Source organism: Onychomys torridus, chromosome 3 (assembly GCF_903995425.1).
Source record: "Onychomys torridus chromosome 3, mOncTor1.1, whole genome shotgun sequence".
Taxonomy (NCBI): Eukaryota; Metazoa; Chordata; class Mammalia; order Rodentia; family Cricetidae; genus Onychomys; species Onychomys torridus.
The window spans coordinates 82,463,615-82,490,545 of record NC_050445.1 but is presented as its reverse complement, the minus strand read 5'-3'; the positions used below and the strand labels follow the sequence as shown (position 1 = coordinate 82,490,545).

General features: G+C 37.5%; 1 protein-coding gene across 7 annotated transcripts in view; it reads left to right on the top strand.

The window, feature by feature from the left end:
* Srpk2 (SRSF protein kinase 2) overlaps positions 1-26,931 on the top strand; it is a 188,952-nt gene that overhangs the window by 81,701 nt on the left and 80,320 nt on the right. For all 7 annotated transcript variants that reach the window (XM_036180373.1, XM_036180371.1, XM_036180368.1 and 4 more), the window contains exon 3: positions 25,936-26,096. In XM_036180373.1, the coding sequence (XP_036036266.1) occupies positions 25,936-26,096 (161 nt within the window). The remainder of the gene's footprint in view (positions 1-25,935; positions 26,097-26,931) is intronic.

Below are 26,931 nucleotides of genomic sequence, written 5' to 3'. Positions count from 1 at the left end.
CATATGGCAGGCACACACAACCGAGAAGTGAACATACTGCATTGTGGGAAATCAATGTTGTATTAGCATGAAGAAGTAGATTTACTGGTGAGTGCAGTGGTGAAAGTTGCAAGCATAGGAATTGAACTTTGCTTTTATTTTATTTAATTTCACTGCAAAATAAAACCATCTAAAATCCTATGGTATGGCTTTAATGTTTATACTTAAAATTTACTTATCACAAACATTGGTGACTTTACTTTAGTCCTAAGATTCTGTGAGACTTTAGGGTAAGAAGTTATTAGATATTTATTATTTCCAAAATCTTTAATTGTTCTTTCTGCCGGGAATAGTCTACTGCCTCTTTGCCTACCAGGTGAGTTTAGCCTTTTGGTATTCAGAAACACTTTGTGTCATCCACAAAGTTCATGTTTGAGACCCACACAATCAAGTTATAAAACAAAAATTACAATCTCAATATTTTAAGCAAGTTTACATTTAGTGGGCTATGTTCTTGGCTACATGGGAACTATGCAGCCCTCAGGCCATGGGTTGGACATGCCTGACTGAATTCTTGGAAACTGTTAACCACTTCAGTGTTTATGATGCCTTTGTCCCTTCAAAGATGACCCCCCACCCCAGTGTTTCCTTACCTTCTGAAGCATGTGGTGCACCTAGGTTTACTGCTTTGGTTGTTTGTTCTTTTATTTCTTCCACTAATGTATAAGTTATTCTTTAAGGCAGCCTATAGCATAGGTAGGCAATTAAGAAAGAACATGAGCTTTGTAGGCCTCTTGCTTTGAAAGGTCAAGTTACTTGATTTTTCTCAGTTTGAATAAATTGCTAGTAGCTTGTAAGATTATTTTAAGGATTGAGTGAAGTGGCAATTATGCAGCAAATACTATTATTACATTTTGACTTTAGTGTTTAGAATATCATAGAGACCCTTTACCTATTTCTGAAATAATACAGAACTTTAATTATCTAGAGATCCATTAAAATGAACTTATTCATAAATAAAATACTACTATAGATGTGTTAAAATCGATATGTTCATGACCTGCATGTGTGTATGTGCTTAAACATAGTGTTCATGCTTGTCTGTGTATACTTATATTCCTGTGCATATGGAGGTCAGAGGTTGACTATGTTTCCCTCAGTTACTCTCTACCGTGTTTACTGTAACAGAGTCTCTTGTGGAACCTAGAGTTCATGGATTTGGATAGTCTTAACTAGCATGCTTACCCTAGGGATCCTCCAAAGTTCTGGGGATTACAGGGAAGGTGCCATGACCTCCCTCATGGGTTTTTGTATGGGCGCTAGGTTTTTAATCTATGATCCTCAAGCTTGTATGGCTATATTGTGAGACAGAAAGGTACGTTCTCCCTCTCTCCCTCTCTCCCTTTTTTTTTCTCCTCTCCCCAACCCCAACTGTATCCATTATAAAAACTATTACCTACAATTTAACTGTAGTTGGAGAGCTTCTCTCCAGGTTCCACCAAGCCCCCATGGTCCCACAACCAACGTATAAAATAATCATACAGACACTTATATTATTTAAGCTGCTTGGCCATTAGCTCAGGCCTACCATTGTCTAGCTCTTACTCTTATATTTAGCCCATTTTTGTTAGTCTATACTTTTCCACATGGCTTGTGGCTTACCGGTGTCTTTATATGTTGCTTCTCATGGCAGCAGCTGGTAGTGTCTCTCCGCCCCAGCCTTCCACCTCCCAGAAGTCTCTTCTCTCTTGTCCCGCCTATACTTCCTGCCTGGCCACTGGCCAAAAGCATTTTATTTATACAGAGCTATATCCATAACATTTAACCTTCCATTGACAACTCCCACTATAAATCTTGGAAGCCCTTTTCTTGTCTGTTTTTCTCTTATTATAGTTGAAATACTAAAATGCAGTCTCATTCAGTTATTATGCACCCTAATTAATGTAGAAAAATATTAGTATGGGTATTTTGCCTGTTTATTTAATTTATGCAGAATATTGCTCTGTAGCTCAGAACTTGTCCTTGAACTCTCCATCCTTTTGTCTCAGCTTCTTTAATGCTGGGTTATAGATAAGTGCTATTCCTCCCAGCCTGTGAGTCTGTTTAAAGTAAGGAGTAAAACTGGGCAACATGGAGCATCCTCTTTTATTTATTTATTTATTAAACTTTTTTCCATTTTACATACCAACCCCAGTTCCCCCTCCCCCCTCTCCTCCCTCCTCACCTCCCTCCCACTCTACCCCCATCCACTCCTCAGAGTGGATAAGGCCTCCCATGGTCGTCATGTTTCCCTCTTTTTGATGCTAGTGTTTTGCAGTGTTGCCCAGCTTGACCACAAGAAATCCTGCTGCCCCAGTCACACATGCACACACAGCAGTTCAGTGTTGGGTATCTTACTCAAATATCTTCTACCCTACTTACTTACATTTTATTCTTTTTCAAAAATTTACTTCGTTTATTTTAAGTTTATAAATAAGTGTATGTAGAGGCCAGAAGATGATGTTGAATCCACTGGAGCTTGTGTTACAGGTGTTTGTAGGCCTGATGTGGATGCTGGAAACAAACTCAAGTCCTCTAGAAGAGCAGCAAGTACTCTTATCCTTTGAGCCATCTTTCTAGCCCTCTATTTTTAATTGTGTGTGGATATGAGCATGTGAATGCAGGTACTTATATTGGCCAGAGGTATCAGGTGCTCTGAAGCTGGAGTTATAGGTGGTTGTGAGTCACCCAATGCAGTTCTAGGACCCAAACCCCGGGCTATCTTAATTGATAAGCCATCTCCTCAGCCCCCTCCACGTTATTTTTCTTACAGAACCTGGATCTAGCCATTCTGCTAGATTAGTCAGATAGCCCCAGAAAGCCTACTGTTTTCATCTCTCCAGTTCTGGGGTTACAAGTGCATGGAATAGCACCTTGCCTTTTTACGTGGACCTGGGGATTAAACTCAGGACCCTGATGCTTGCATAGCAAGCACTAAACAGCCATCTTTTCAGTCTCTGTACATTTTAAACTAAAAACACTAAGGTTTGTGTTCTTCCCCTTGTATATATTTCTAAGAAAGAATCATCAGATGTTCAATTTCAGTATTTTGATATGTGTTACCTAGTTATTTCTAGCAGTTTTCATTTATTAGCCTATTTGTGTCTGTGTCAGTTTATGACTCTTAAGAATCAGGACAGATAGGTGGGCCAACAGTATCTCATTAGTATGTATATTTAAAAAAGAAATCCACTCTATGTAAATCTTTTTAGGGTCCTCTGTTCTTCTAGCTTGCTAAAGCATATAGATGGTTTTAATATTTTTGTGTTTGTTCTTGATGGTTTACATAGCCATTCTGTCATCTTTGGAGTAGGCAATGATGATCTCTGGCCAGCAGTCTTTGCCATCTTTGCAACTAAGCTTGTATTTTATGTATGTTGTGCTATTACCTAGATGGGTAATTGTTTATAAGATCTTGGCTCTTAGATTGCTCTCTCTACCCAAAGTGTTCCAGATTCTATCTCTGTCAGAGTCCAACACAGTTTAAGTACCATTTTTGTTTGTACCTTTCCTCCCATTCTCAGATAATCTACATTTACTGAGGATGGAAAATAAGGTGCCTCAAAATATTACATAGTCATTCCTTTCCTGGTGATTGTGTGTGTGTGTGTGTGTGTGTGTGTGTGTGTGTGTGTGTGTGTGTGTGTGTGTTTTCATTTGTTTTTGATATTTCAAACCACACCTGTTTCTGCATTAGTGTTTTTCTTTTTTTCTTTCTTCCTTTTTTTTTTTTCCTCTCGAGACAGGGTTTCTCTGTAGCTTTGGAACCTGTCCTGGACTAGCTCTGTAGACCAGGCTGGCCTCGAACTCACAGAGATCCACCTGCCTCTGCCTCCTGAGTGCTGGGATTACAGGTGTGCGCCACCACTGCCCGGATGCATTAGTGTTTTAAAGCCATAAATACAGCATGTATTTTTCCACCATTGCTGCATTCTACCTGTACACCTTGGATCAAAAGTCTTCCTTTTTTGTCAGCACAACTTGGTACTGAAATTAAAAGTTGCTGTACTGTTTTTTTGCTTTGGTCTCTGGTTCAGTCCCCAGAATATTTATTGCTTTTGCTTTGTCTCTCCTTTCACTGTGGTTATTGTCAGTATCTGAGCACAGTGCTCAGTCCTGGCTGTGATGTAACTGTGCATCAAAATCCTTTGGCTTGCCGGCGGTGGTGGCGCACACCTTTAATCCCAGCACTCGGGAGGCAGAGGCTGGCGGATCTTTGTTAGTTTGAGGCCAGCCTGGACTACAGAGCAAGATCCAGGAAAGGCACAAAGCTATACAGAGAAACCTTGTCTCAAAAAACAAAACAAAACAAAAATCCTTTGGCTTGGTGTATGTTGCAGCTCTTCAGCTCTTAGCCTCAGTGCTCAGCACTGGGGTAATCTAATCAGGACTTACTCCTATTCTTTGGTAATATAAGTGGATTTCAGATTTATCCCCACATAGGCTCCCTCTCTATCTTTAGGGAGTAGTGGGGTGAGGGAGGAAGAGATACCTTTGTTGTGCAAGGATTAATAAGGCTGTGTGTTTCATATATTGGTTATGTTATACCAAATTTTTTGTTTTCTCTTTGAAAGCAAATATCTTTCAAATTTTGGGTGGTTCTTTATTGCTTTGAGCTTCTTCTGCTTACTGGGACTAGTTTTTAGCTCTAGTTTCACAGTGGGAAAGCATCAGAAAGATTGCTGCTTCTATGAGCAATAATGTCAGTTACTGTAGCAGAGACCAAAGTATTCCAATATAAACTGAAATGTTTCTATGTAAAAATAATATATCTTCATGTGTGAAATTGGATCCCAAAGTTAAAACAGATTGATTGTCATTTTTTATGTATGTCCATATCCATTAATGATTATAATGGGTTTCATAATTCTATTTTCCTGTATGTGTATTTTTTAATCACATTTACATTTACTCCCAGTCCTTTTTCTCTTCCTCTTGCTAGCTAATCCTTCTTCTACGTTTGTGTTCACTCCCTCCCTCCTTCTGTCCTGTATTTAATTAGGTTGCTTACAGGAGTATATGAAACTTTTGCAGTGGGTATACCACTGGAAAAAAAAACTCTCTGCCTCCTCTAGCAACTGGTAAATGATTATAGATACTTAGAAGAGGAAGATACCTGTAAAGCTCTTCCCCTCTCTATGGCAGAATGTTGATAGGCTATGTTTTGTTCAGGTAATCACACCTGTTGTAAATTTACAAGCACAGTGACCATGTCATATCTGGAATACAGTGCTTTACAACACTCTATCCCATTTTCTGACTTTTGTTTCTTTTCTTGCATTATGTTAAGTCTTGTAGAGGATGATATAAATGTCCCATTTAGGGCTGAGTATTCTTAAGTAGTCACTTATTCTCAGCACTCATAACTGTCACTTATTGCCTCATAACTGTCACTTATTGCAACAAAAAGCTGCTTTGATGGAAGCTGACAGAAGCACTAATGCATGGACATAAGCATAAATGTTGTAAGGAGATTTTGGCTGGTCTAATATGTCTATTTAGCATAAAAACAAAAAACAATAGTAGCTATCCCATTAGTGCCTGGACCTCCTCCACCTGGCTTTGGACCAGGTTCATAGTACCAGGCATGAATTCTCTCCTGTGGAATGGGCTTCAGATTCAAGCAGAAAGTGGTTGGTCACCCCCATAATAGTCATACCACTATGTCACCAGTGGGCACATTGAGTGGCTGATAGCAATGTTAGGTAGATGCTGTACCATTGAGCAATACTCTTTACCCCTCCTTCCATAATTTCTAATCTGATTATATTATTATTATTATTATTATTATTATTATTATTATTGAGAATGGGGCACCCTGGTTGTCCTAGAACTCACTCTGTAGACCAGGCTGGCCTCAAACCCAGAAATTTTTGCCTGCTTTTGCCTCCCACATGCTGGGATTAAAGGCGTGTACTACCACTGCCCAGCTCTAAGCTTGTTTTAAAAGAAAGATTTTAATAAGAAAAATAGGGAGTCCAAGCAGTCTCCAAAATCAACATGAAAAAAGTTATAAAGGGAGGAGATTGGGGATGTAGCTCAGTGGTAGAGCAATTACCTAGTGTATACAAGCTCCTGGGTTTAATTCTCAGTACTATACAAACAAACAACAGCAACAACAAAAAACAACCAAAGGCATATGGTTATGTTGTTAACTATTGTTTATTGGTTGTGTGAAGATAGCACATTTTTTTTATGCCTGTAACTAGTTGGTGGACATTTGGGTTTTTTCCACTTTGGGCATTTGTAGACAATATGACTGAATATTCATGTATGAGTGTTTACATAGACATACATTTTCATTTCTAATGAAAGTAGATCTAGGTCTGTTATGTTTTTATCACCTTTGGTAATGAGTCTATACTTTGCTCATGTTTCAATTGTGCCTTGCCTTTTTACTGCAGGATCATGAGTCTTCTTTATTTGTTATTAATGACTTGGTTTGGAAATCAAGTGCTTATGATTTTAGTGGGGGGAAAAGAGGAGGTAATGGTTTGCAGTTCCAATTCCCACTGCTGTAATGTTTTCAATGATACGGCATAAGAGGATGAGAGGAAGCTAGAGGGGAAAGAGGCATTGCTGTTCACTTAGCCTTGGGCTCCAGTCACTATATATGTTTTTGGTTTGACACTGACATTAGAAATCTGTATGTATATATGTATTCATGTATGTATATATATGTATATATACATATGTATGTTATAAATAAATAAATATATGTATGAGAGATGTCATTGCAGATGTCTTAGATTTCTATTTAGAGTATGAATTTTATTTCTTTAAATAGATAGTGTTTTTTAAAAGTCTGAGCTAATTTTTTTCTCCTAGTTTTTATATTGAGAAGTGTGTGTGTGTGTGTGTGTGTGTGTGTGTGTGTGTGTGAGAGAGAGAGAGAGAGAGAGAGAGAGAGAGAGAGAGAGAGATAGATAGTTTCCTAAAGGCTTCACAAACAATTACAATTTTGTATGTATTGAAAAATAAATTTGATATTTTAACCTTATTAATAGGTAGTTTTGGAGGTCTTCTAATTCTGAGATTCAACATAAATTTGTACTTGGTAAGACATGCTATATTTGAAGCCAAATTTTTGTGTGTGTGTGTGTATGTGTTTATTTGTAAGAGGATCTCAAATTTGCTATCCTTGGTTCAGCTTCCCAAGTGCTAGAATTACAGGCATGTAAAATCTTCCCAACTGTTTTAAAGATAGTTTTTTATTAACCTAGCTTACAGTCTTTTAAACTGCAGTGCAAAATTGTTCATAGATCTCTGTCAGATACAATAACAGGAATCATTCTTATCATACTGAGTACTTGAAATGTGTGCACTAAAACTGGTATGCTGAAATTTCAAGTTTATTTATTAAAATATAAGTTCAAGTAGTCATAGGTTGCTAGTGATCACCTGTCAGGAGAGTGGGCCTTGAACCTTGTAAGGTACTATTTCTTTTTTTTAAAAAAACTGAGAAATTTTGTAAGTAGTATATGATACCATTGGGAAGTATTTATTCCTGAATTTATTTCCTTTTTTTCATCTTATGTGTGCATGTTTTCTCGACATAACCTGTTAAACTTTTTAAATAAATTTATGTCCCATTTCTGCACTCTGGAGGCAGAGGCAGGCAGATTGCTATGTGTTGGATGCCAGCCTAGTCTACAGAGCAAGATCCAGGACAGGCACCAAAACTACACAGAGAAACGTTATCTTGAAATACCAAAAAAAAAAAAAAAAAAAGCTGGGGGTGGATTGTCATCAGATTTAGAAGATTTGGAATGCTGTAATAGAAAACAAAGCTAATATGTCACACATAAACATGATTTTGGGAGCGTGGTGGCTGTTGTTTGTTGGAGGCCAGTTAATGCTCTGGAGTCCTGCTGCCCTTTTTTCAAGATGCACCTGGGTAAGGTGCCAGTCCTAAGTACGAAGATGCACAAAGGTGGGGCTAGCTGGTGGTCTCATGAGTCCTAAGTAGGAAGTTAGTACCACTTCAAACAGCAGTTTGCTGAACTCACCATAGTGTTAGTGACAGTAATGTACTCCAGTTCAAGTAGAAAGAGGGTAGTTGTTAGGTTTAAATAAAGGAGGCTTTTAGACAGAGAACTGCTTCAGATTTTAGTGGCAGCTCTTTGTAGATGTAACCGGCTTGTTAAATAAGAAACATAGAACCAATTGCAGAGTTAAAAACCACGAGGTCAGAGCATGAGCGGAAAACCTTACCCTTCACTGCTTCTGCTGTTCTTCCTCTCTGCAAGAGAGCTACCTCTGTGTGTCCTATCTTTTTTATAGATTTTCTGTTCTGTTTTCTCATTGGTTGTAAACCCAGCCACGTGACCTCCTCATCACTGCCTGTTTGTACAGACCTCCAGGTCTTCTATGGTTGAGATTGAAGGTGTGTGTCTGCCATGCTGGCTGTGTCCTTGAACACACAGAGATCTACCTAGCTCTGCCTCCCAAGTGCTGGGATTAAAGGCGTTCCCCACTACCTCTCAGCTTCTGCTCTGGCTTGCTCTGACCTCAAGGCAACTTTATTAACATACAAATAAATCACATTTCAATACAAATAAAATATCACTATAGCTCTTGTATGGTGATAGTCTTTTTAGGTAAATCTAAACTTTTACTAATCCAACTCAGGAAAGCCTCAGGATGACTGAAGAATTGTTTCGCTTAATGTTTTTGAGTTTACACATGTTTTGAGAGCAGAGCTTTTTCCTCATGAAAGGTTTACCTTTGTTTTAGCAAACATTTAAAATTTTCTGGGTCAGGGAGAATGTTTTGCTTTACCATCAGTACTAGTTCATTATCTTGAATTTATGAAGTAAAATGGGAATAAATTAAAGATTGTATTTTTATAGTTTAGAGTTTGATTTGAAATCTTAAATGATCTGTAATTAAAAAATGATGGTAAACTGAAATGAACCAACATTAAACAAGAGGCCTTTTCATTAGTTAGAGATATTAACCTTATTTTTTTGTAAAACAGGGATTCTAAACACTGAGAAATAACCAACAATATCTGTTCCTGATATTTATAGAGGGAATTATAAAACATTAAAGGGTGTAAAGTCACATGTGTGCACATGGGTGTGCTAATAACAAATGTCTTTCTTTTCAAAATTTCATTTTCTTATAAAAATATCTAAATTCAGTGTATATGAATAACTTGATAATCTGATATAAAAATAAGTAGTGACTATCCACACAGCATTAATACAGCTAGAGCTCTGCCTTGCCACTTAGTGACATTCCAGGTATAGAGTGTATGCCTCAATTTGTAGAACTGAAGATGAGCATTAACCTTCCCCTTTGGAGTTGATGTTTGGATGCATATCCTTGTTATTTCTGTAAACAGGGCACACACAGATCTAGCTATGTTCTTTTACTATGTGAAGTCTACGATCTAGTATGATTTTATGGGTTGCTGACTATATTTAGTAACAAAGACTGCCTTGGAGAAGCTTACAGTGAATGTGTGTAAAGAGGATGTGACGTTAGCATGAAGCTTTGAAATTTGGGCAGGAATGCACACTAGAGACAAACTGACAAGGTAGCGCGCCCCCCCCCCCCCCCTTTCTTACTGCCTGGGTTATAAAAACATGAAATTAAATTTTGTGGCTTTTGGTAGCATGTTAGGAAATCTCTGGGGGCTTTTCATTGTTGTTGATTCTAGGGGAAAAGATCTGGAGGAATACAGTTGAAGTTTGTTTGTTTTTTTAAATGTATTTGAAGAGGTACATCTTTGTGGAATTTTTTCTCAATGACCCCAGCCTGGGGAAGTAGGGTTGGGTTGTGAGATCATGTGGATCCCAACATGTTTTTTCTGGTAGGGTTGGGAGGTATGGGGAGTGCTGGGCAGCGCTCAGGAGTTGTCTGTGCAGTCATGGTAGGCAGGGCCAGTTTATCTTTCACCTTATTTTGTTTTAACAGTCTTAACAGTGAAAGATTCTTCTGGGTTATTTGTGTCTTATTAGTAATTAGTTTGTCTTTTAAAATTTTAATATGTGTGAATACAAATAATACTGGGCCAACAGCAATTATTAGAGTTTAACTGGCTTTATCTACCAGTAAAAAATATAATCTTGTCCTAATTCCAGTATAGTTCCACACAATATGCCTTGAATTCAGGAGCTATGTGACTTTGTTCACAGTGAAACAAACACAGATTTGTTGTAAGTGTTCAATATGGCCATTTTGTCTTAAGTGTCTTTCTGAAGTTTGGTGTTACTGTTAATTTACTCTTGGCATTTATATCAGATACTCTCTTATAAGTAATGTTGAGAAACTCTTGCAAGACAGGGTTTCTCTGTATAATAAATAGCCCAGGCTGTCTTGACCCTTGCTTTGTAGACTAGACTGGCCTGGAACTCACAGAGATCTGCCTGCCTCTGCCTCCCGAGTGCTGGGATTAGAGGTGGGCACTACTACTGCCCTGCTGGTGAGTCACTTTTGAAAAATACTGTGGGGTAGTGGATTGACTTATGTAGATAAGAAAAACTAAACCCAGTTCTATGCTTTATTATCTGACACCATGTGTGTGGATGTCTTTTGCCTGCAAGCCAGCACAACTGCTTCAGTGGATACCACCCTTCAGTTTTGTCACTATCTGTCTAGAAACTACAAATCTTCAGCTTGAGGCTTTTTATCTCAAGCTTGCTTCTCTACTTTCAGATGACAGTGCATACACTGGGTTATTTCACCTGACTTACCAGTTTTGATGTTCATTACAGTTTCTATAACTCCTTAGGTTTGGTTGATTGGATAGAGTACCTCAGGAAACTCAGTGCAACACTTAACATTTACCAGTGGTATTCTAAAGAATCAGATGGACAGATGCATAAAGTGAAGTATGGAGGAATGGGTGTGGAATTTCATGCCCTGCCCAGGTGTGCCAACCTCTAGGGACGTCTGTGTTCTCAGTTTTCCAGATGCTTCCAGAGCCGGGTCTTTTAGGCATTTGTTTGGAGGTTGCATTATATAAGTGTGATTAAGTAAATTATTGACTCCTGGTAGTCAATTTTAAATAATCTTTCAACATCTCCACCCCTACAAGACTTTGGGCAAAACCCCTTTGCTTTCTTACTCTGTCTTGGTACTTGGTCATGACAAGTTTCCCATCCTGAAGCAGCTCAGGGCTGCCAGATATCTGTCAACTGATTAATAAATGGTTACTGCTTTGGAAAGTCCAAGGAATTTAGTTGTTGTGTGCCAGGAAAATGGGGATTAAGACGAAACTACATTTCACAATATCCCAATTATCACTTGCTTAGCATTGATACTGAAGTAGGCAAATACAAAAAGTTTAAAATTGACTAGTAAATTTGCTGTTAGAAACTTACTTTCTGCCTACAGCACTTAATTTTTAGAATATTGTCATTAGTTGATCACACTTCATGAGATTCAAATGTCTCCAATTATGGTGTCTTAATATTTTCATAAGTAAAGTACTGCTTTTTTTTTGTTTGTTTTCAAGGTTTCTCAGTGTGTAGTCTTGGCTGTCCTGGAACTTGCTCTGTAGACCAGGCTGGCCTCGAACTCAGAGGGATCCACCTGCTTCTGCCTCCCAAAATGCTGGGATTAAAGGCATGTGCCACCACTGCCTGGCAGGTACTGCTTCTTAATAAAGTTTGAAGTCATTGTAAAGAAAACATTACATTCAGAGATTCATACATGACAAACATGTTTTCACATCATGTATACTTTTTGGCCAGAGACTATAAAGAAATGGTTAAGTGCGTTAGATAGGTCTTTTTGATGAAGTGGTTTGTGCTTGTTAAAATTATGTTTTAGCTGAGGATGGTGGTGTACACCTTTAGTCATTGCATTGGAAAGATTGAGTTAGGAAGGTCAAGTGTTCAAGGCCGGTGTAGGTTGTGTCTTCAGGTGGGAGATGTGGGAAGATACCCATGAAAATAACGATCCAAAATTCTGTAAAATATACCTGGATAAAATTTGAGTGGAAATACATGGAGATATTACAGTTTATTTCTGGAAAGTAAGACTGTAAACAGTTGTAGTTCTGTGATTTAGTATGAACAAGTATTTTTGTAATGTGAAGAAAAGTACTACTTTTCAAGCAGGAAAAAATCATAGGTTATCTTTTTAGCTAGCTTTCTGTAGTAAAGGAAGGTGGTTGAATAGGATGGGGTTATGGCATTGGAGAGGATGGGGCTTGGACTGGTTTATGCAGTGGGAATGGATAAGGGGACATTATAGGTGAATTACCATCATGACTCAGGGATGGTTTAAGAATAATGAAAGGATATTCTATGATGTCAACCTTAAGAAGTGGGCTTGATGGAGAAAGCTTTATTTGACATGTTTTCTGAATTGGAACCCTAATGTATTAGGCTGTGGTTATTTACATTTGTCTGACATTAACACAAACTTGATTTTTATTGGTATAATTGAAAACTGTGATTAGCATAAACCCTCTCCCCCCTTACACACAGCAGGGTTTCTCTTTGTAGTCTTGGCTGTCCTGAAACTTACTCTGTAGAAGTTTCTGCCTCCCTAATGCTGGGGTCCAAGGTTTGTGTCAACAAGCCTGGCCATGCAGTGTAATTAACTTTTAAAGAAACGTACATTGATAAGGATAGAAGTCCTTTGGTCTGCCATGTTTCTATCAGCCTTTCTTTGCCTGATTCTGTATCTGGTTTATTTGCTTGTATCTGGATCACAAGCATGGTTTGATAAGTTACCAATCCATCTCTGTTTAGAGATATTATGGGCTTTTTTTTTTTTTTTTTTTAAAGATTTGTGACAGAGTCTCACTATGTAACCCTGACTATCATGGAAATTGCTGTGTAGACCAGGCTGGCCTCAAACTCATGGAAATGCTCCTGCCTCTGCATCCCAGATGCTGGGATTCAAGGTGTTTGTCACTATGCCCAGTAAGCTATGACTCATGGTGATATATAATTTGGGTGGACGTAGTCTTGTAGTGACAAGTGCCCAGACCACATTCCGGACCTACTGAATCAGAATCTCCTTTTTTGTATTTTGAAAGAACTACAGATTGTGGTAGATAGTCCTAATTATGACCTGTTGTCCACAACTTTCAAAATTGATTCAATTTTGTGTTGCATTTTATTTCCTACCCAAGTGAACTTGAGATTCTTCATGATAGGATGTCAAAACATAACTCCAATCTTTGCAGTGCTTTTGCTACAATTTCATATGGTACTTAGTATATCAGCAATAAAAAAGTGTATAGACCCTTTCTGCTGCCTTATATACTCATACACATAGTTCTTGACTAGAACTTTCATTAGTTAGACCTTTTGATACATTTGTCTTTCTTGTCTCCTTTCAATTCTATATTCTTTGTCTAATCATTCCTAGAGTCTTAACAAGCAAGTGAACATTCTCCCTTTTACCATATTTTGTTATTGACATAGACCTTATAACAAGTTCTAGAAACTATATGATAAGGCTGTATGATAATTAAGGAATTTGTGGGGCTGGAGAGATGGTTAAGCAGTTAAAAACCCACATTGTTTTGCAGAGCATATAATAAGTTTGGTTCTCACCACTCATGTCAGGTAGCCATCACTCCAGCTCCAGGTGAGCTGTTATCTATCTCTGACCTCTTTGGCAATCGTTAAATGCATATTTACCCACCCACCCACCCCCAATTAAAATTGAAAAAAAAAAAAAACGTAAAAGAATTTGTTAAACACTTTCTGCCTTATTTTATTTTGGTATTTATATATTTGTCACAGCTAATATGTCTAATTCCTAGTTGCATGAGAGAAGACTTATTCAATTTAACAATATAGTTTGAGCTTTGTAAATATTTCTTGAACAAGTAAAGGAGAAATCTTCCTCATATATATGTATATATATGTATAAATATAAATATACATATATGTGTATATGTATGTATATATATAAATATATATATAAATATATAAATGTTAGGCATACATTAGGCATGATTAGGTAGGAAATAAACCACTCCTCCACCTTTGGTGTTCTTTATTTTTACTACATTGGGAACTTCAGCATTGCAACATTATTTGTGCTTTGTGATTCTTAGAAGGCATGTTCTTTGTTAATTCTGAACAATTCTCAGCTGTTATTACTTCTCTCTTTTCCAAAAAGTAGGTAAAGATTAGGCCTTGTCATTGCCTACTGTGGGCCTCAAGTTTTCCTTATTTCATTTAATTTGTGTTTGAAACACAGTCTTTACTGTGTAGCTTAAGACAGCCTTGAATTTATGGGTCTTTGTGCTTCAGCCTGCCAACTGCTAGGATTACAACTGTCCACTACTGTGCTGGCTTCAGGTTTTCGTTTGTATTTTTATCCTCTGATTCTATGTTGCTCCTAGAGAGTGTCTTCAGATTTACTTTCCAGTCTCATTTATTGTCTGGACAATTCATGTTTAACAGACATTGTCCTTCTGCAATCCATTGATTTCCTTTTATTTCTATGAAAATTATGAACAGTCTTTACCTTCTTATCCATGGGTTTCATAATTGCTAATTTAACCAACTGTAGATTGAAAATATTGTGATAGGCAAACAAACAAACAATCAAACAAGCAAACAAGCAAACAAACAAAACCACCTGTACCGAACACCTACCTAACAGACAATGTGGCATAGTTACTACTTACATAGCATTTATATTTTACTAGACTTTATGAATTACCTAGAGATGCTTTAAAGTATAGGCACAGATTACATGCAGATACTATGGCACTTAACCTAAGAGAATTGAGCATTCATAGAGTTTGGTATCCATGGATATTGGGGAGCCATTATACTTTTTTGTGGGCGTGTTTTGTAATGCTAGTGTTTGATATCTGATCTTGTCTGCTATTATTTCTTTTGGCTTGCTCTCAAGTGTGGTTTTCATGTTTATATTGTGATTAAAAAATGTTAACTCATATTTGTGCTATATAATTGCTGAGAGTTCCAGTGAACCCAGATGGAGGGTGTATTTCTCTCAGATGGCTTTGTTTTTACTTTGCTAGGTTCCCTGGGATTGCCACTAACCCAGAAGCACTCTTAAGTTAATTCCTTGGTTTGAGGATTTCAAGACTGATCAGTTAGCTGTGAATTTAAATACAAACTCTTTCCAAGGGAGGAGGTTTGGGATTGTAGTTTGCAGGGGAAGCTCCTGCTTGTTCCTTAGCTCAACGAAATACAGATTGTATTCTTAGTATATTTTTGTTGGCTGGTGGCTGGAGAGGGTTCATTCTGGGGCTTGTGTAGCTGGAATCTCAGCCTGCTCATGTTGATGCATCCTTGGAAAATGGTTTTCACCCTCTCCAGCTGGAATAATAATGTTCATTTGCAGCTCAGAAATTTATATTCAATTTCTTTGGTAAGGCTGACATTAGCGCTAACTCGTGTGGGCTTCAAACCTACACTTGATCTAAAAGTTGTAATTGTGTGAGGATCTGAAGGTATACAGTTTCAAAGTGTGGGTTTCATGTAGCCAGGTATGGAGGCTACAGGTTGATTTCAAATGTCTCCTTTTGTCACTTTCCACCTTATTACTATTTTTGTTTTTTGTTTTTGCTGTATTTGTGAGATAGGTGTTATGTGTACACAGGTACACATAACATTTGTGGAAGTTAGAGGTTGCTGTTAGGATGTTTTCCTCAATCAACTGTTTCTCCATGACATTAAAATAATTATTTCATTGATTGATTCATTCATTCATTGAGAGGAGAGGAAAGTGTGTGTGTGTGTGTGTGTGTGTGTGTGTGTGTGTGTGTGTGTATACAAAAGTACATGCCATGGTTTTCATGTAGTGGTCAGATGACAACTTTAAGGAGTTAGTTCTCCTCCAACAGGGACTGAACTCAGATCCTAAGGCTTGGGGACAAGTGTCTTTACTGGCTGAGCTATCTTGCCATCTTGATCTTCCTTTTCTGAAACAAAGTATTCTTGAATCTGAAGTCTTTTGTATCATTTGGCTGCCAACAAGAGCCTGGGGTCCTACTGTCTCCCTCTCCCAGCACTGGGATTACAGATGTGTGTTTCTGCTTATCTTTTGTCTGGCATCTAGGGATGCCAACTCCTGTCCTCATGCTTGTGCAACAAGCACTTTAACCACTGAACTGTCTCCTCAGCCCCTCTACCTCATTTTTGGAGAAGTGTTTTTGATTGAATCTGGAACTCACTGATTTGCAAAGATTAGCAGGCTTGAGGGCTCTTGGGTTTTTCCAACACCAGCAGCACAGGCCCTTCCCAGGAGTGCTGGACAGCCACACTCAAGTCCTCACACTTGTTGATTGATCCACACCTAGACTTCTCCTTTGGTTTCTTTCCTTTTCATATAAATTAATAATTTGTTTCTAAATTGAAAAAGTATGAAAAGAGCATAGAAAATTCTTGAAAAGTTAATAATTCTTTGTTGTTGTTGTTGTTGTTGGAGCTGAGGATCGAACCCAGGGCCTGCACTTCCTAGGTAAGCGCTCTACCACTGAGCTAAATACCCAACCCAGTAATTCTTTCTTGGAGAGAACAAGTGCTGCTTGCTGCTTATTCCTCCAACCAGGTATTTTTTGTGTGTGCCACTCTGTGTCTTTGTGTAATACATATAATGCAATGTATAGTGCTCTGTTTATTTTTATTAATAATACATGAACAACTATTTTGTAATTCTTATGTAACAGTTTTATTAGGTTGATTTTTATTTAATTTTCTCCATTTAAAATAATGAAGACATACTCAGTTTTGCCATCAACTATGCAATGATCAAATCCTCCAAAACTCCACATAGTTGGGTAAATCACCTTTATTTCCCCCACCTTTTCAGCCCTAATCTACCTGTCTCTATAAATTTGTTTATTCTAGGCATTACATATATTACAAATGTATGTGAGATTTCATATATATATACATATATAAAATATTTATAATATTATACAATATTTATGTGAAGTTATATAATGTCTCCTTCTGAGAAATCTTGAGCCTACAAAGAAACTCCATATAGTTGAGTAACCATGTCCACTCCACTCAGTTTTAAGAGAATGGTCTTTGGTTAGTAGTTTGTTTGATGTTAGTATAATATTTTCAAGACTCATACATTATACATTGTAACACCTGTCAGCACTTCTTTTCTTGCTAAGTCCTCTTAATGAGCAAACCATCATTTTATTTAATGTGATTATTTTATTATCATGGTTTTGATACTGGGTGGTTTGCTCTTCTTGCCATGATGAATAATAGGCTAGGCTTATAGTGCAGTGGCAGAGAATGCAAATTCTTTATATGTGTGGGGCTCTGTGTCTTATCCTCAGCACCAAAATGGGTTAGGGAATGTTCCTATGAGCATTTATGTGCAGTTTTTTTATGTGGAAATGAGCTTTCACTTTTGGAGGCCATTTATCAGTTGAAGTTGCTGAGGCATATGGAAACAGCTCAGCCTTTTGGGAAATCTCCATTTCCCATTTTTACACATCCTCTCCAATCCATTTTCCACCTTTATTATTATTTCTATTCTTGTGGGTATGAAGTACTATCTCATTGTGGCTTAGTTTTTATTTTTCTCACTATAAATAATGGAGACAATTTTTCCTAGGAGTTTCACAATTAAGCTAATGGTTTTAGCACTTTGCTCCATTATGAGCTAGTATTTGTGTTGGTATGTGTATACCCAGTTGTCCTATCACCATTTGTTGAACAGACTGTTCTTTCTCTATGTGAATGATCTTGGCACCCTTGTTAAAAGTCAATTTATAGTGAGATTTTACTTCAGAACTTCCACTTCAATGGTATTGATCCATATGTCCATTCCTTGCTCTATAACACACTGCCTTGATCATTGTTGTTTTGCTCTAAGTTTTGAAAACGCAAAGTATGAGAGCTCTAGCTCTGCTTTTCCAGCATTTATTGACTGTTGTAGAATGTTGTATTTCTGTTTGAAGCCTAGCACAGAGGAGATCAGCTTTTGCAAAGAAGGCATCTGAGATTTTGGTAGAGGTTACATTAAATTCATAGATTACTTGGGATGTATTATCATTTTAACAGTATTAATTCTCTTATGCAAGAAATGAGATGACCTGTTTATTTAGTTCATACTATGCTTTAAACTTATTTCCTTAAGCTTATCTCCCCCCCCCCCCTCTCTGTGTAGCTTTGCGCCTTTCCTGAAACTCACTCTGGCCTCAAACTCACAGAGATCCTTCTGGCTCTGTCTCCCGAGTGCTGGGATTACAGGCGTGCACCACCAATGCCTGGCTAAGCTTATTTCTAAGTATTTAATTTTTTAATGTCATTGTAAATGGAATTTTTGTTTTAATATTATTTGCTTCAATCTTTTTTGTTTGTTTGTTTTTGAGACAGGGTTTCTCTTTGTAGTCCTGGCTCTCACTATGAATACCAAAGCTGTCCTTGAACTCAAGAGAACCACCTGCTAATGCTTAGCTTAAAGGGATGTATCATCACCACTTTCTTTCTTTCTTTTTTTTTTAAAGGCTGAGTTTCACTTGACTTCCAGTCTGGCCTCTAACTTACAGCAGTCCTCCTGCCTTAACCTCTCAATCGCTGTGACTATGTGACTATGGGTATGAGCCACCATGCTTAGTTTATTTGCCAATTCCTTCAGGCAGTTTTGTTGTATGGATTCACAATGATGTGTCAGAATGCTGTTCTTTTGTTGAAGGACATTATGATGCTTCAGTATTACTGTTTATCAGGATAAATTTCATTAAGGACACGACCTGAACCAAAAAGTATCTAGGTGCTGTAATTTTTTATCTAATTTAAACTGGTTATCCTGTCTACTTACCATTTTACTGTGTTTTCTAGAACTTCAAATTATTTAAAATAAACTGTAGTGAAAAGTGTTATAAACTCTTTGTAGATTAATCCTATTATTGAATGTGTTAAAGGAGATCCACATTGCTAAAAATGTTCCTAGAGCAGCATTGTTCAGAAGTTGGTGGAAGAAATGTTCTGTGTTGCCCATACTATGCTGCCAACAGTGAATATGAGACTCTTGATGACCTGAGATGGTGATGGAGTGATTAATGAACTACATCTTTAGTTTTAGTCACTTAATGTGCTTGCTGGCTACTACATTATATAAACCATACTAGGATTTCCTTTATTTTCTTTGTGTGTTTCGAATTATTTCAGAATACAGAAAATAAATTATATTTGAATTTCATTAGTAGTTTCATTAGTAATTGCAGATACCTTTAGGTTTAAGGCTTATGAGAGTTTGTAGAAGTTTTGTTCAAAGTGGCATATCTTGCATTATTTTCTGAATAGTGTGAAACAATCATTTGTATTTACAGCAGGTAGATTTCTTTCCTTCCCTTTCCCTTCTCCTTCCCCTTACCTTTTCTTTCTTTCCTTTTGCTTTTTGAGATAGGGTTTCTCTGTGTAGTTCCTGGCTAGCCTAGAACTCAGAGATGCCCCTGTCTTTGCCTCCTGAGTGCTGGGATTAAAGATGTGCACCACCACACCCAGCTCTACACCAGATTACTTTAGGATAGATTTCAGTAAACTTTTTGGTAGCACTGTACCCTTCATGCAGCAACTTCAGATCTCACGAGCAGAAGAAAGCATACAGGTTCTTTGTTTGCTTGCTCTTTATGTCTTATCCCAATGTAAAAGTTGATTTTGCTTGAATTCTTTTGCTGTTTTCTTTTTCGTACACACGTTCTCTAAAAATCTACATACCCATACAATGCCCACTGTATTCTGTGCTATTGAGCAATCCACATGTCCTCCAAACTTAAGTAAGCTAAAGCAGAAGTTCCCTTTCTTTTCAAGCCTCAAATTTGTGTCCTCTCTCTTAGTACACAGGTGAGAGAGACCAGTGCCCACCTTCAGCCAAAGAAGCCTAGTTCAGGTTTTTATCATGCTTTCTGTACTTAACAGTTCCAGCTTTCCCCCACTAATTTTGTCTTTTTTACCCATTTTACATATCAGTTTCACTTATTCTCTAATGAAAGCACCTCTCTAGTCCTAACTTACCTAGTAACTTAGTTGATCAAGCAGTACTGTAGGTGGGTTGGGTTGAGTTGGGGGGACATGGTTTCTTTGTGTAGCCCTGGCTGTCCTGGAACTTTCTCTGTAGACCAGGCTGGTCTCGAACTCAAGAAATCCACCTGCCCCTGCTTTCCAAGTGCTGGGATTAAAGGCATGTGCTAAATTATTTTAAATTATTATTTATTTTATGTTTATGGGTGTTTTGCTTGCATGTATGTGTATGTAGTGCCCATGGAGGCCAGAAGAGGGTGTTAGATCCACCAGCTGCTGTGAGTCACTATATAGGTGCTCTTAGTTGCAGAACCATCTCTCTAGCTCCTAAATGAACCACCTTGGAGCGTGAAATATAGATGAGCTGAGCAGCAAGTCTAATTTGCTGATGCATGCTAGGGAATAATGTTATCTTAAGCAATAGGCAGGCTAGTATTTTTTAAATATGAAACTAATTATTTTTTTCTGCTTGGACTTGAGGAGAGCTTTTGTTTTTGCTTTTGACGCTGCCCATGTCTAAAAAAAAGAACCTACTTTCATTCTTGCTTACTCAGCTGAGATCCTTTTGCCATTTCCTTTATGTTAAACAAACTCCAGCCTTCCTCTTGAGATAAGGCCTACTATTTCTACATGAGATACTCTGGTACATTTTGAGGAACTTGATAGCTGTATTTATTTCTTTTTGTTGCAGTAACAAATTATAAAACACAGCTGCTTCAAATCATATCCATTCATTAACTTAATTTATGTTGGAGATGAGGGTGCACAGCATGGCTGTTCTCTTCTTGGACTAAAATTAAGGTGTCAGTTGACTCTGCAGTTTTATCTGAGCCTCAGGACCTGCTGAAACATGAGGATTGTTGACAGAGCGTGTTTCTTTTGTTTACAGAACAGAAGTCCTTTTTGCCCTATTATTCTTCTAGCAGATGGCTAGGGACTATTGCACTCATAGATGCTACTGGCAGTGACTTCTGTGTTTTGTGGCCCTAGTTGACAGTTCACAGATGAATATTTGTTTTCTTCCAGGCCAGCTTGACCATATCTCAGCTCCTCCAGTCACCAGTTGTTTTATTTTATTTTATTTTATTTTATTTATTTTATTTTTATTTTATTTTATTTTATTTTATTTTATTTTATTTTATTTATTATTTTATTTTATTTGTTTTTTAAAGGTCCGAGCTGATTCAGTCAAGCCATCCAGTACACACTTCCTTGGTCATATAGCTTTGTTGTATTTTGTATCATAGGACTGACTACCCACTCCCAGAGGAGCAGGGTTTTCACATGGTAAGACCCACTGGAGCTCATGCCTGCCACAACAGACATTTCACATATATATTGATTTATAATAAGCTTAGAAATTAGTTTCACTGGAAAAGAATAAATGAAATCATCTTTTTTTTTTTTTTCCTGTCTAGTTTGTATTTACCTAGTGTTAACATATAACATTTAAAACAAGTTATTTGGGGAAAATGTGCATGTATTGTTTATTGATTCCATCTGTAAGTAGAAATAAGCTAACATTAACACTAAGAGGTGGAGAGTAAAGAAGGAGAAAGAGAGTGATCTGAGGTTTTATTTTATATGAGCTTTTGCTGAACTATTAATACTACCTGAAGAAATCCATCTAAGCTGTAAAGAAAAACCTTTTTTCTCTGCCAGGTGTACAGTTCACTTGTCAGTTTCTCTGCTAAAAGAGAAAGACAAGGAAAAGTGTGAACTGGAAGGAGCTGGAGATTCCTGTCCGGCCTTCTAGTCACATGGGACTTAGAGTGCATGCACATTTTGTAGGGGTTACTCAGGTTCTCCCTCTGTTAGAGCAAATATGCCTGCAGAATACAGCATGGAGTTGACGAATGCAGTGAGGCAGTTCTAGTGTCAAAAGAAATGTTTAGTTTTTCAAATCACATTTTCAAAGGTCCTATATGGAGTAGTGATGAGTATACTTTTTAAGTAATATGTATTAATAGTTCATTGTCTGTACCATGTTATCTGTTTACCAGTTGATTCTGCACTTTGTTGACTGTGGGTAATAATACCACTGAGAACACTCTGGACAAGATTTTGTGTGGAGATACTTAATTTCTGTATATACCTAGGAACAAAATTGTTATATATTAATGATGTTTAACCTTTTAAAAAATTACTTAATTAAAGGACTAATTGATTGGAGGTGGTGATGGTGTGTGTGTGTGTGTGTGTGTGTGTGTGTGTGTGTTGTGTGTTGTGTGAAGGTAAGAGCAAAGCTTGTAGAGTTGGTTCTCTCCTTCCATCATATTGTCTCAGGGGTCAAACACAGGCCATCAGATTGGTGGTGAATGCTTTACCCACTTAGCCTTTTAATCAGCCCTATTTAATCTTTTTATGGATTTTTAATATTTTTGAACATTATTAAGAGTACCAACTGTTCTTCCTGAGGTCCTGAGTTCAATTCCCAGCAACCACATGGTGGTGGTATGAGATCTGGTGCCCTCTTCTGGCCTGCAGGTACACATGCAGGCAGAGCACTGCATTCGCAATAAATAAATCTTTTAAAAAAAACAACCAAGGTTCTTAACTGCTGATCCATCTCTCCACCCCCCACCCCCCAAATCTCATAGGAGTTTCTAGAATGTTGTACAGAATAGCTGTCCTATATTCTCACCAGAAGTATATGTGGGCCCCATGTGTTCATCTTCCCTAACATTTGTTAATGTTGGATTTTTTAAAAATTATAGCTGTCTTGGTGTGGGAGACAATTTATTGCAATTTTGATTTCCTTTTCCTGAGCGCCTGCTCTAATTTCATTTCTGTTGCTATGATAAAACTCCTTGACATAAAGCAACTTAGGGAGAAAGGATTTACTTTTGCTCTCAATTCCAAGTTACAGTCCATCATTGCTTGGAAGTGAAGGCAGAAACTTGAAGCAGCTAATCATATCACATCCACAGGATCAAGGAGAGAGATAAAGGCACATATGCCTGTTAGTGCTCAGTTTGCTCTTTACACTTCAGAGTTCAGGATCTCTTGCCTACTGAATGGTGCCACCCATAGTGGCCTTAGTCTTTCTTTAGTGATAAACATAATCAAGACACTCTCTTTCCTGACATACCCACAGACCAGTTTGAAATAGACAGTTCCTTGTTGAAACTCTTTCCAGATAGTTTTAGATTCTGTCAAGTTAACTGTTGTTTATTTTTTACTCATTTGGAGGGCTGGCCACCCAGCTCCCAAATAAATCACTCAGGCCTATTCTTACTTAATAAATGCCTGGCCTTAGCTTGACTTGTTTCTAGCCAGCTTTTCTTAAATTACCCCAGCTTTTTTGTTTGTTTTTTTTTTTTTTTTTTTTTTTTTTTTGAGACAGGGTTCTCTCTGTAGCTTTACACCTTTCCTGGAACTCACTCCATAGCCCAGGCTGGCCTCGAACTCACAGAGATCCGCCTGCCTCTGCCTCCCGAGTGCTGGGATTAAAGACATGTGCCACTACCGCCCGGCTGCTTTTCTTAAATTATCCCATCTATCTTTTGCTTCCTTTTCTAATTCCTGTATACCTTTCTTGTTTATTACTGTGTGGCTTGCTTTGTAGTTGGGTGGGTGGCCTCTGAAGTCCTCCTCCTCCTTTGGCTCCTCCTTCCTCTCCTCCCAAATTTTTTCTTCTCTTAATTCTTTTTGCCTGCCAGCCACATCTATTATTTCTCCTGCAACGTTATTGGCTGTTGAGCTCTTTATTATATCATCAGTTGTTTTACATGGGCACAGTAATACAACTTCACAGAGTTCAACAAATGAGACATAAACAAAAGTACTACAACTTAAAATAATTCTACAACAGTTAACAATTAAAACAGTCAAAATGACAATGATGTTGATCTTTTTGTATTTTGATATTTATATATATTTATATAATTTTGGAAATATCTATTTTAATCTGTTTTGGTGTTTGTGATTGAACTTAGAACCTTGTTGATGATGAACAAATGTCCTACAATTGAAATACATCCTTACTTTCTTTACCCACTTTTATATTAGTGTGTCATTTTTTGTTTGGTTCTAAGAGTTCTTTATATATTCCAGGATATGTCTCGTTTCAGTTATACAATTTTGAAATATTTCCTCCTATTGAATGGATTCTTTATTTTCTTGATATTGTTTTTTAGAAATACAAGCTTTTCCTTTGAAAGCCAGTCATGACAGTGACTGCAAAATTCCAGGAGTATTAAGAAGACAGGAATCCTAAATCTGCTAGCCCCAGGTCCCAGTGAAAGATCCTGTCTCAAAGAGTAGGGTGAACAACTTCTAAGGAATATCTCAAGATTTACCTCTAACCTCTGTGTAGAAGTATTGCTACACACACACACACACACACACACACACTCTTAAAAAAACTTATTACATTGATTTATTGAAGGTGGGAGGAGGTCAGAGGATAACTTCAGAGTATCCATTCTCTATTTCCATCACATGGGTCCTTGGATTTGAACTTAAGTCTCCAGGCTTGGCAGCATGTACTTTTACTTGTTGAGCCGTTTTTGCCTGTTCAAACATTTTTTAATTGTGATGAAGTATTGTTTATCTTTTTCTTTTATTTATTTGTTTTGGTATTGTGTGTAAAAAGCAATGCTTAATGCAAGATCATGAAGATTTTTCTTTTCTGAGAGTTTAATAGTTCTGGATCTTTCAGTTAACTTTTTAATCCATGTTAGAATAGTGTGGGGGGGCATTCTGCTTTTAAAAAAATTATAATTTTTATTTATAATTTTACATCTGTGTGAATATGTGCCACATGCCTTGGTGCTTGCAGAGGTTGAACCTGCTTTCCCTCAGGTGCTAGGGCATGGGTCAGTGTGTGTTCCCTAGAAGAAACTCAGCTGCATTCTCGTGTATGACGGCAGTAACAGGTATGGGTATATAATTGGAGCATTATCTTACATAAAGCATAACATTACACTTGCTGTGGTGAATTGATTTGATTTTGAATTGATTTGAACTGATTAATAAAAGCTTTAGAAGAAACTGTCATCACTGATGTGAGCAGGATTGTGAATGTGAGGCTAAGCTACTGCTCTGTTTCAGGGAGCTCTCTGGGGCAGTGTCATCCAGTAGAAATACAGTGTAGACCTTCCTTGTAATTTAAGATTCGGATGGCCACATTAAACACAGTAAAAGTAAAAACACAGTAAAAAAAAAAGAGTTGAGTGACATTAATGTTAATAATATACTTTAACTCTTAAATGTGATGCATAAAAAATGCCTTTTACTCCCTTTGCAAAGGCCAGTTCAGAGAAAACAGTCATAGTTCCATTAGAAAGATAGCTTAACAGCCAGGCAGGCTTTGGCATCCAAACTGAGATATTATGGTTTTTTTTGTACTGGGACATGATTAGACGTAATTAACTTTTATGTAAGTTCATCCTTCATTTTGTTTTGTTTTGTTTTTCAAGACAGGGTTTATCTGTGTAGCTCTGGCTATCCTGGAATTCACTCTGTAGACCAGGCTGTTTTCAAACTCAGAGATCCACCTGCCTCTGCCTCCTAAGTACTGGCATGTGCCACCACCACCTGGCTAATTCTGATTTTTCAAGTAAGAAAAACTAACTTCTTTATAAGCTGATAGCTGAGTATATTTACCTTTTAATAATTGCCACGGGATGTTTTCTAACTTACAAAGTTGTACATCATAGGACAAGGGAATTATTCATTACAATAAAATTTTAATAGCATTGTCTGAAAAAATACTGAATCTCTGAATGAAAAGATGCTTATGAAAAATACTCCATTAATAAAGGAGAAGGTCGCCACCCTGTCAGCCAATGTGATAAAGCACTGTTTGAATTCAATTAAAATGAATGGAATGATTTTAACTTTAATGAGTGGAATTTCTTAATGTGTGACAAGTTCTAGTTTTCCTCATACTAAGAAACTCAAATTTGCCTATAATGCATAATTTGCTTTTTGTAAATAGATTTTTTTTTCCCTGCTGTTTCAGGCCAGAGCCTCAGCAGAAAGCTCCTTTAGTTCCTCCTCCTCCTCCTCCACCACCACCACCACCACCACCACCGCTGCCAGACCCAGTGCCCCCAGAGCCAGAGGAGGAAATTCTGGGATCAGATGATGAGGAGCAGGAGGACCCCGCAGATTACTGCAAAGGTGATGTGGTGGAATGGCAGGGTGGGCTTGCTTTCCTTGTAGGGCTACCAAGTAAGTTGGGGAATGGGCCAGGGGAGTTAGTCCTGTAACTACTTGATATTTATTAAATTAGCCTCCTAAATTTACTATTAGAATGATGCCAGAAATTGTAGGTCATAGAAATTGTAAGAGAACGAAAAATATGTATGTCTATATATACTCTAGGCAACTTAAACACATATAATTAAATATAAAGGGCACAAGAAACCATCTAAGAAGAGCAGTTGGAGCAGAAGTACCAGGCTCCTGACAGAAGCTAACTGTAACTTTTGTATTTGGCTTTTAGCTTTCTGCCTGTTAGGCTAAAAGGGAAACATTGCCTTCCTTCCAAGTACTGGAATTAAAGGTGTGTGCTCAGCTGTAGAATGGTCTTGTATTGATGCTTAAGACCAAAAATGTGCAGTTAAAACTCCTAAGCAGCAAGCATGTTGTGTGATGAATATTGAGAACACCAGGTGCTAGAAAGCTGGCTGTACTTTGTATAGATTGGAATCTGAAGGTCTTGAAGAAAAGGAAGTTACAGTCTCTCTTTAGCTGTCTTTTTTGTCTTGCTCACTTGGATTTTCATTCCTTGCAATTCTGAGAGTCTGCATTGTTGGTAAGATAGTTTACCTGCCACAGATTGAAGTATGGAATTCAGATTCTGTATAACATAAGGGTAAAATGACAGAAGATGCCTATGTGAACCCTTAGTGAATTTCTAGGCCTGTAATGTCTTAGCAGTTTATCCTTATCTAATGAATGCAGTCAATTGTGCTGTTGGTTAAGGAATATTGTAGTTCAGTTGTCTGCTCAG